Raw genomic sequence first — 10,977 nt, forward strand, 5'->3', positions numbered from 1 at the left:
CAGCGCGTAAAGCGTATTTGAGTCTTGCGGTGCCGGCAGACGGACACGCCTGCCGTCAGCCACATGACGTGAAGCCACTTCCCTGACTGCCAAGCTGTCAGTTTCTGCACCACTCACCAGTCTCTTTCTACACAACCATCCTGCGTCGATGACCGCAGCAGCGACAAAGATGCCCATGGGCGGCTCTTACCTGAAAGCCCCAATCGCAATTTTCACCGGCCGTTGCCAATGCGTGGCCGTACAAGACGGATGAAATATATCGCCCGTAGATCAAATGTCCTGCGCAATCGCAAATTACAGCTAGGTAATAGCGTGTTGCTAATCCAAGAAGACATTCAGAATTTCAGAGTGCATGCACATGGATCACTACCTAAATGAGCGACTCGCGGATGAGCGTCTAGACCTACAGTCACGCGGCCTCCATCTGGACTGTGGAAGAATGAATGACCGTCAAGTCTGCCGGTACAGTAGTGTCCGACTATCTTCCACTGGAAAGACTTGTCTCGAGAGATTTGCATCTCACCGAGTTCCGTGAGACGATGAACAGGTCGCCCTCGTGCATCCGTACGGGCTCCACTCGACCGATTCGGCAAAAATTCTGGCGATGCCGGAGTAATCGGGATCGTCAGGTACGCAACACCTTTGACAGCGAACAGCGGCCAGAGGTTTGACCGTTCCAACCGACAGCAGCCGAGCGAACCATAGCTTTGCACCCACTTTCATGCAGGTAATTTGCGGGGCCTAACGTAACTCGACGCGATCCCGCCTCCACATTGACGCTTCGGTCGCGTACGGCATGGCGTCACACGAGGGTGGCTCGACGCTCGAGGCATTTCGGCTCGATGCGATAGCAGTCCCTGGATTTTCGGAAACGGTAGCCGAGCCCGGAGAAGTGCTTGAATACAAGAAGTGTGCCTCAGGAGTGCGTCTCCGCATTGTCCAGTACAGCCTTACCGAGAAGCCTCCAAACGCCATGTCTCAAATCCTCGTCCTTCCAACACCGCTCCCTTCGAGTTCCTTTGCTCTCGGACAGCTGCTTAGGGACCCCCTGAGCACTGAGTCGATATCTTTCAAGCCCACAGTGACGCCAGCCCATAACAAGCCTACGACTCAAACACGCTACGAAGACATCATCTCTCGAGATGAAGAAGGGCGCCTCATCTCTAGCCTCGGCAAAACCGCATCGACATACAACAACGCCGTGGTCTTGACCGCTGACGAGATGTCCATAGCTACATTGGCCAACCCATATGTCGCCTTCGAGGCACTCCGTCGCGACACTGAGGCACGGAGTTTCCTTCGCAAATCTGCCCTGCAGCACCAGCCATTGTACTTCGTCACTGGCATCCAGAAGCTCAAAAATGCCTCATATCGACGCTCGCCTGCGAAAGAGGAGTCAACCGATGCTACCAGACGTCAGATCTGGTTGCCCATGCACGTACGCTGCGACTCCGCTGGGCTCGAATCTGAAAAGGAGGATGCAGAGGAATCAGTATTCGCGGTCGAATTGATGAAGGTTGCTTGTCGTGCCGGTGCCAAGGACGAACCTCACTCTCTTGAGGACATCGACTATACCTGGACATACCACGCCCTTGATGAGCCGGACATGCATCTCTCAATTGGTCTTGGGAAAGTGTTGCAGGCAAAGGAATTGAGAGCGCTTGCTAGCATCATCATTGATGAGGACCTCGAGCCAGGACACTACGACCAATACTTTGACGACGAGGGCCTGGCCGGATTCTCCAGCGATTAAGTGACAGCGCCTCACCTTTTCCATCGTCTCAACAAGCATATTGCTTATGCCGGCATTTGAACCATTCAGCAGCATAGCAGAAGCCCTTTAATTTCCGATTCGATCACTTCCACCGTGTGTCATCTTCGAGCTTTCCCAAATTGTCATTTTGCTCGTCCATTCAAGAGATGCAGCATTGATCACTGAACTCGCAGAAGGAAGGTGGATTGCGACCGATGAAGCCTCTCAATCCTCGGCCTCATCAGTGCTGACATGTACAACATCCTGGGTGTCATGTCATAATGTACGACATGCTCGGACGCATCCATCCAGCGGCGCCTTGGCAACCACCACCGGCACCCAGTGCATACGGCTCCTGCAAAGATTAATTGCCGTAACCTATAGCAATTGTAGGCAACCATAGCTTCCTACAATTACGTAATCGCGTAGCCATACAGTTCGTAAGCGTAGGTTATTGTAGTTTTCGTATTTAACGTAGCTATGCTGCTATGGTAGTATTTGTCACGTAGTGCTAAGTTTTAACAATAAGAAAAAAGCAAAATTACGTTATAGAGGGGATTTAAACTTGCAAAAGACTATAGAGCTCTTGCATGTAACAGCTTTCGCCACAAGATTTTATATGTATACTAACATAAGAGGCAAGTCAATATATTAAGATAAACCCTAAATTTCAACGTAGTACTGCTGTACTATGCCTCAACTAACAGCTACGGCTCACTTTAATTACCGTTACTTCCTGCTGCCCACTGCCGTATACCGTTGCCGCAGATCCCAGTACTACTTCCAGTTGGACACGCTGCCAGCACCTGTTTCAGTAGTGTCTCTTTCAGCCGCATGGCAACTTGTCGGTACTTTAGAACACATAGTGCAACACATGCTAATCGATGTGTTCGTGTTGATGCAACGATTGACGATTTTACAGATCCATGGCTGCCCACTCAGAAGGCGCTAAACATATGCGTATACTGCAGAGTACGGAAGCAGGCTTGTGATCGCACTGTACCAAACTGCTCATTATGCGCTGCGCAAGTTGCGAAGCCGAACACACACGAGAGAGAATCCGTAGGAAACGGGTTTATGAAGTATTATCAATTATACTACTATGGTATCTTTGACTTTCCGTACGCCATTAATGCTAACTATGCTACGCTACATGACAATACCCACATTCCCCCGCATCATAGGGCAAGGATCTTTTCAACGGCACGCTCGGCAATGATCATAGTACCCAGAACCGGGTTCGTCGTCAAAGGCGCGCTGATCGAAGCATCGACAACGTGGATGTTGTTCGTGCCAATAACCTTCGTATTTGCGTCAACACAGGTCTCGAATCTGCAGCTCGACGACCAATGCTGCACGTTACCTAGCGTATATTCACTCGGTGTGGTGATCCACGTAGTGATCTCCTCAAGCGTGGAGTTTCCGGCGATGTTCAAAGGCTGCAGCGTCTTGGGCAGCTTCTGGAAGATATTGTACACGAACTCGCCAATAGCTTGCGCGTCGCGCTTGTCGGAGTAGAAAAAGCCGGATGAAGGTGTTGCGATGCCATTGGCGTCAAGTCCGACGCGGCCAAAGGAGCGCAGACCAGAGGTTCCGTATACGTTCAGAGTGATGGTGCCGTTCTGCATGAAGCTGCCGAAGCCGGAAGAATCGATAGTGCCTTGGCACCCGACGGTCTCATTGCCCTGCTGGATGAAGTCCCAGAAAGCGCTAGTCTGCGAGGCGAAGGAGTAAGGCCCCGAGTATGACTGGAGATAGAGGTCCCTGTCGGCCGGAATGGGATTGGAGTAGTTGTAGTTGTAGGAGGAGATGGAGTCGGAGAAGAGCTCGATGAAGGAGTTCGGGTTATCAAAGACCTTGTCGCCAACGGCACTGTTGTTGATCCATTGCCTGGCGGAGAGAGTGAGCTGACCAGATGCGGAGAGGTTGCCAAGAGAAGCGGGCTCGCCAATGCCCGACCACATCAGGAGCTGAGGGCTGAAAAGAGCACCGCCAGAGAGGACCACACGGCCGCTCTTAGAGACTCCAACGATCGATGTGGTATTTGAACCCTTGAGCTGGATCTCAACGCCAGTCGCTGTCTGACCGTCACGGATAACGCGGACGACCTTGGTTCCGGTCTGGAAGTGGAAGTTCGAGCGCGTGAGCGCAGACTGGAGGTAAGTCTTGACGGGACCGCTCCGTTGACCGCCCTCGTAATTGTAGATGGGGTGGCCAAAGACCTTGGTCTTGTGGTGGTTCTCCCAACCATCGTTCAAGCCGACCTCAGCATAGCCAGCACCCTCAACGAGCCACTCCCTGGCAGCCTCGTAACCACTCTGGACGTAGCGCTTGCCATCAGCTGACGGCAGGTCAGTGGAAGGCTGCTTAGCGTGGACCTTTGCAATGGCGCTCTGCATGTCAGGGTTTTTCCACCCAGCAGGGAAGTAGAGATCCCAATCGGAAGCTGGGGGCTGGAAGAAGAGACCAGCGTTGATGGCAGTGTTGCCACCAACTGTGCAGCCCTGGAAGGCGTTGACAACGTCTGATGCACATGTCAGGTTGCCAGTGACCGAGAAGATGGACTGTTCGTGTTAATTTCAATTTAAAATATATGTGGACAGCAAACATACCTTGTAAAGACCAGGAACATCGACACGGCTGAGCTCGGTGCCGTTCAACCAGCCGGGACGCTCACGTCCACCGGTGATGTAGTACGAAGGCCCACCCTGCTCGAGTAGAAGAGTCTTCTTGCCAGCCTCGCTCATGCGGTCGGCAACAATGAGACCAGCTGGTCCTGATCCCACGATGATGACATCGTAGTCAGCCGCGGAAGTGCAATTTTCAGCAATGGGAGCAGCGCTAACAATCAGCGCAGTTGAGAGCAGAGTTCCCCATGGTTGAGTAAACTTCATTCTGTATGTGAGTGGTTTGAATAGTATCGAATTCAAACCGAGGTCTTCGTCGCATATTTGAGGTTGCCTGAGACAGATGAGTACAGCGTGGCGACTGAGCCCTAAAGCAAACCGCTGAGTTGATAATTGGCCCCCCTCGACACGAAGGTAGATGACGCTGTGGTGCCAGACGGAGGCTGGCGGTACACTGTAGTGCGACGCTACAAAGACGCTTACGGCTTTACAACTTGTTAGGCTGGAAGCCACAACCTGATTTACGAGAGACCAATGCAACGCTGCTCTATATTTAGCAGCACAGACTGGTGACTTACATCATTTTTGTGAGTGAGAGGGCTGGCAAGCAGCTGTAGGGTCGGCTCACGACATTTGTGGACGAGATTGGTGCATGCGTGCGGCTGACCTGCACAACCGTGAGGAGATCCGTGAACATACAGGTAAGCAACAACACAGCTCATCGTAAGATCTGGTGCTCGCGCACGTGGCGTGTCAACATGAAATTTGGTGAGTCTGTTCCTGCGCATGACGTCACAAAGGTGAATCATGGAGGCCACGGAGCCGCACCTACTACGGGGGCCAATTAGAGTAAGTGGGCAGAATTCAAATTTGAGTTTTCCAAAGGCTTTTTACCCCTTAACTTACAAAAAAAGAATTCAAGTAAGTTAATGTATCCTAAAGGCGATGATGGGTCTGCGGCCCTAATCTTCTAGTAATGCTGCCTAGCTCTACAAAGTTATTATTATTAATAACAGCTATGATTTCCACATACGACCATAGGACGTTGAAAACAAGGCTTCCCGTTCGCTCAGCCCTATTTAAGCAACGTACCGGCGGATTAGTAGTTAGGTGGGTGACCACTAGCGAATACCCGCTGTTGTATGTTTTTGCCATTGTTTGGCTCTTGTAGCTGTCTGCGCACGAAACCTACACTTCATCAACAACGTCCCTTACTTTTTGCTTCTAGAAAGTAATAACGTACCCCACGGGCGAGTCGGACACACGGGCGAGTCGGACACTTTTGCCAAGACCCTACTAAGCCTGTTGCGGTATCAAGAGCAAATGTATATGATGAGTGTATTGTGTTCTGTTCTGTGTTGTTCTTGTTGTGTCTGTCTATGTTCTCCAAGGCTCGCTGCGGGGTTTGTTTTGATGACGTCTTTGTAACGCAGCCAAGGTAAGAGGTGCACAACAACATGAGGAAGTAACACCAGACCACTGCTAACAACACGTGATCCGCTTCTCCTCTTAACTGTTACACACCCCCTTATCCTATAGTTACTTTGCAATAGAAGGATGAACCCCTTAGCTATTGTTCTCTATCTTACAAACCTTTAAGCGAATGTCTATAAGCTGTAGTTGCTGTATAAATTTAATGTGCTTCTGACAAGGAAGAATCTTCGTTATGCTGTTAGCAGGCATCTAGCTTGTAGGCCTCCAGTGGATGTAGAGTTAATTCTGCTTAACCTCCTAGCAGATCTAGTTCTAATAAATATTAACGTGTTTAAGCTTAGTACTAAGCTTGTCCTGCTCCTTTGTAACTATGCCCACAGTCTGTTAGTTGTCACACCAAATAATAGGCGTCTGGTTAAGCTTTAAAGACAGTCCTTTGAACAAGCGGCACCACTCCTCTATCTCTGATCTAGCAAGTGAGAGAGCAAGCAGCTCTGCTTCTGTTGTTAATTTTGTGACAGTGCGTTAAAGTGTTAACTTCTAGTCAACAGTCATGCTAAACAGCTAAAATACGTATCCTTGAGAGCTTCGGCGCGTCTCAACGTCGTCAGCAAAGGAGGCATCAGATGCTCTAAAGAAGATAGGATCGCGATAGTCCTGTGGCGAAGTGAGGTGCTCTTGTATCTCTGCCTCGTCAGTGGCTTGAGCCTGCAGGGCTCGATACTTTGTCTCTAGAATGTGACGCCACACCCTTCGAATAGATTCGACGTGTGCTTGGCCAGGGTTAGTCAAATGTGAAGCGTGGATAACGTGAGCGCGAGCCAGATCAGGTCGGGTATACTGCGTGAGGTAGGCAAGGTAGCCTACAAGCTCTTGATAGGTCTTCTTCCAAGCTTTGTTTAGTTCCTTAAGAGATTGTTCTAGGTAATTTACTAGCATAGGCACCTCTAAAGGGCAGCTAGTAGAGATAATATTGTACTTAGCAGTAACCTTGTTAATATAAGCGTCCTAAACTAAGTAAATTGTGTGTGCGCTAAGATCTTGAACAATATGTATGCCTAGGAACTACTTAAGTTCTCTAAGGTATTTTAGTCTATAATACTTATTAAGCTTCTTCTTAAACTCTTAGTGTAGATGTTAGTTTAATAGGTAGAAAGCTATAACAATATTGTTAACGTAGACAAACATAATTAACTAGCTGTTAACGTAGACGCATGGAAACCCTGGTATAGGCGTCATGCCCAGAGACTTTAGCGTCTCTCTCAGGTCCTTGTACCATAGCAGTGGTGATTCCTTCAGTCCGTACAGGGCTCTCAGTACCTGTAGAAGCTCTCTATCTCTCTTGAACCCATTGGGTGTCTGAGCGTAGAGCTTTCAATTAAGTGTAGCGTTAAGAAACGCGTTCAGTACGTCGTACTGAAGTAGCTCTAATCCAAATTAATTAGCTATTGCGATAAGTGCTTGAAATGTTCGAGCAGCTAGTGTAGCAGCGTAGGTGTCTCTGTATAGCTGTTGTAGGTTGCCACAGACGACAAGTTGTGCCTTAAATTAATAGAGGTAACTGTCCTTATTAAACTTGTATGTGAATACCTATATTAGGGGTAGCACCTCTGCATCAGCAGTCTCTGCTGTTTGTGTTGTCTTAGCAAAGCAGCCTTTGCCCCAGATCTCGCGGTACTCTTTCTGCATAGCCTGTTAAAACTGCTCTCTAAACAGATAAGATTTAAGCTCTGAATATAATCGCAGAGCTCTTGGCACTTGCAAACAATATATTTTTGTAGTTAGCTTAACCTTTAAGGTAGTTAAGAAAGCCTTAAGGTAGTTGTTAACTAATGCTCTGTATAAGACAGCGTGAGAGTGCCATCGCTCTAGTGCCTGGAGATCAGCATTTCGTCTTGTACGCCGCGGGCCTTTGATAACGTTGTCTGTGCTAAGATCAAGGTTTCAACGTCTTAGAGCGTTATTCTTATATTAATTAGGTATATAGCCTTTAAGCTAGGTTGTAGAAAGGTCTTTATTTCGCAATTTGTGTAGTTGCTGTTCGTGAGCTAATTGCTTATCTAGAGTATATTACTCTTGTTCTAATTCTAAGGACAGAGAATTAGTTTATCTATCTTGTTAATTGTAGATTAAAGTTTCTAGAGTTAGCAATCCTCTGTTGTTCTGCTCCTTATTCTGTTCTATTACTTCACCCCCTATCTAAGGCTCTGTGAGCGCAGATGTGTGAGCAGGCTGCTGTTAACAGCGTTGTTAAGTCATTAAAAGATCTTCTATTACTATATTATTAGGCTTAAGCTCCTTAGGAAATGCTAGAAGCTTAACAACTTCTACAATTACTAATTTGTAAGCGTATCCTTATAGTCCTTTGTAGAACTTTGTAGGTTTAAAGACAATATCTTGTGTGCGTATAACCTAGTCCTTAGTAGGAAGCTAGATCCTAAAGATGTTGGTCAAGTTGTAGCTAACAAGGTGGCCTATAAGTGCTCTTAATTCAAGCTTGTCTGCGCGTTTAAGCAATTAATTAAGGACGTACGCCTAACAGCCTATTAGTTGCATGTGTTAAACCTTTAGCTTTGTTTTCTAAACTATTTTGTATAGCGTTTTCTATTGTAGTGCTTCTATTGGCGTACAATTCAGCACATATGCTGCTGTTCAAATCAGCTCGTGAGACAGTGACTTTGGCAGTCCTGCCTAAATCCTCATGGCTCTAGCTCGGATGACAAGCAGCGATCCTGCTCGCTCTGCCAGTCCGTTCTGTTCTTCTGTGTACTCTGCTCGTGGCTCATATCAAATACCAAGGTCTTTGCAGAGTTCCTGTAGGAAGTTTAGTGATGTGCTATATCTACAGTTATTGTCTGTCTTAACAGCTATTACGTTGCAGTTAAACACTTACTATATACTGCGTACGTCTTGAACTAACTATTAACTTAGGAACAGTTTTAATTACTGTAGGAAGGTTAACACTTTATGCTATTTTAAGTATTAATTAATAGAGTGTCTAGCCTATTAATTACTGTTTAAGCAGGCTTCTCCTTAAGGTATTAATTAGATAATATTAATAGAGATTTAATAGAAGGGCCTCTAAGCTTAGTCTTCCTATTATCTTTAAGATATCTGCTTTGTTAACTTTAACTCTGTACAGACAGTACAGAATTTATTATTATTACCTTCTATAACAAGTCTATTAATGTTTAAGGTAAGCTTTTTAATTACTTTCTTGCTAGGATAACCCTACATCTAATAGGCTGTCCTAGCATTAACTATTTAATTAAGGCGTAGAGCCTTTAAAGGTTAGTAGGTTGTGCTAAAAGACAATAGCAAAGTCTGGCTTAGACAACGTGAGGCATCAGCGTCCACCAGCCAGTGCCCTCCATCGTGCTCCAAGTAGGCAAGAACTGATCCTGGATTGCCCTTGTACAGGAGATCACGTCCTGAATTAAAGTGTATATTAAGCTTCCTGCAGCGCGCCAAGCCAATTAGGCTTGTGACAAAGCCTTGGACGTAAGCAACGTGAGTGAGCTTCAGTGGTTGTACACCTGTTGGTGTATTTGCCATAAGCTCCATGCTTCCCTAGGCTGTTATCTGAACACGTCCTGTTCTAGCTCCAACAAAGTCAGTAGTAGCTGCGTCGTACTCTCTTGTCCATCCCTTCTAGTTCTTAGTGTTAATTACATGAGTGTTAGAGCCAGGGTCAAGGATCCATTAGTTGCTAAGCTTGCCAATATCCTCTTCTATGCTCACTGCTGTGTAGAGGTTGTCTTTCTTTTTTATATTGTTGCAAGCTTTTGTGTTAACTTGCTTGTTGTTCTAAGTATGTAGCTCTTAATTGTAATTCATATATTGTACAGTGTTAGCTGTATGTCTAGTAGGACGGTTGCCGTTGTCTATGGCAATACTCCCTCTATTCTCTTGCTGTTTTGCGCGCCACTTATTAAGCGCCTTGTCAAGCTTGTCTCTCAAGTCGTTGTCAGCGGCCAGGGCAGCATCAAGCTTCTTTTAGCCAATTACGTTGGCAAAGGCCTTAGGTCTTCGTGGATGCTCTGTGTTGATTAACCAGCAGTTAACCTAGTAGTGCTGTAGGCCACATGGGCATTGCGGCTTGTGTTGCAGCTTAATCCTGTAACCATCCTTGTTCTGCTGCTAAGGCTTTGCAACATTAAGCTCTGCTGCTATAGAGCTGAGTCCTGTTGACAGCAGTCGCACACGCTTAAGGTAAGTGGTGAATTTGCTGACGTAGTCCTCCACAGATGGAATAGCTGTGCCAGCGTCCTCAAGATCGATCAGAGCTCGCAGGCCTGATGTGCCGTATTCTGGATCAATTGTTCTGCATGCAACAAGGAAGTCCTCCTGTGCTCTTGATCCTGTTGTCTCAGGAATCTCTGCAGAGATACACATGTTGGTGACCTCTACCCAGGAGCGAAGCCATTCCTCAATCTTCCTGCTGCGTGGCGGCGTCTAGAGAGATTTGTATCGTGCGATTAGATCGCGTTGTCGTGATGCGTTGGATGGTGCAAGATGCTTCTTGAGCGTCGTTAACCGCTCGTATAGCGTGTCCTTGCTCTTAATTAAGTAAAGGTGCTTTGCAGCAATTGTCTTGCTAATCTTAGAGTTAAACTTAGCAAGAGCCTTCTTCTAACGCCTGAACTCAATGTCCTTGCGCTCCTATTGCTTGTACTCCTATTAGTACAGCTTCTGCTGCGCAGTAGTAAGATAAGCAAGTGACGTAGCATTGTTGTTGTGATCTGTTAATTAAGGTTCAATTAGTGCTATTAACGTAGGCAAGACTGCTGCCTTCGTGGCAGGGTCAACGTACTGCCAGAGCTTGTTCTTCTGCGCAGTATCTTTTTATATAAACAGCCACTTGTGCCAGTTGTCAGCTCAATCAAGGACAACTGTCACTCAGGTGACCGCAGGGTCTAACTCAGTAGTCATTGTAAGTTGCTCCGCACAGTATAATCAATTGTAATCTTAATTATAGGTGCTAATTAGTAGGTCGGCGGCTCTGTACAGTATGATCAATTGTTGATCTCAATCGTAGGTGCCAATCAGTTGTTGTGAGTGAGCGAGCTAACTAGTCGCAATCTAGGCTCATAACTGTTGCGGTATCAAGAGCAAATGTATATGATGAGTGTATTGTGTTCTGTTCTGTGTTGTTCTTGTTGT

The 10,977-nt window shown here is 46.9% G+C and overlaps 2 protein-coding genes across 2 annotated transcripts; one reads left to right on the plus strand and one right to left on the minus strand.

Moving 5' to 3' along the window:
* Positions 1 to 973: 973 nt before the first annotated feature.
* Positions 974 to 1,753, plus strand: M421DRAFT_104387 (uncharacterized protein; the record flags this gene model as incomplete). Its single annotated transcript, XM_033587012.1, has 1 exon — positions 974 to 1,753. The coding sequence occupies one exon, from the start codon at positions 974 to 976 to the stop codon at positions 1,751 to 1,753; it is 780 nt and encodes a 259-aa protein (XP_033443762.1).
* A 1,070-nt stretch (positions 1,754 to 2,823) lies between these two features.
* On the minus strand, positions 2,824 to 4,814 carry M421DRAFT_425728 (GMC oxidoreductase). The gene is made up of 2 exons (XM_033594181.1): positions 4,366 to 4,814; positions 2,824 to 4,317 (listed from the first exon to the last, which is right to left on the minus strand). The coding sequence occupies exons 1-2, from the start codon at positions 4,645 to 4,647 to the stop codon at positions 2,932 to 2,934; spliced, it is 1,668 nt and encodes a 555-aa protein (XP_033443763.1). The 5' UTR covers positions 4,648 to 4,814; the 3' UTR covers positions 2,824 to 2,931.
* Between the last annotated feature and the right edge of the window lie 6,163 nt (positions 4,815 to 10,977).

The sequence above is a fragment of the Didymella exigua genome, assembly GCF_010094145.1.
Source record: "Didymella exigua CBS 183.55 unplaced genomic scaffold M421scaffold_49, whole genome shotgun sequence".
NCBI classification, from domain to species: domain Eukaryota; kingdom Fungi; phylum Ascomycota; class Dothideomycetes; order Pleosporales; family Didymellaceae; genus Didymella; species Didymella exigua.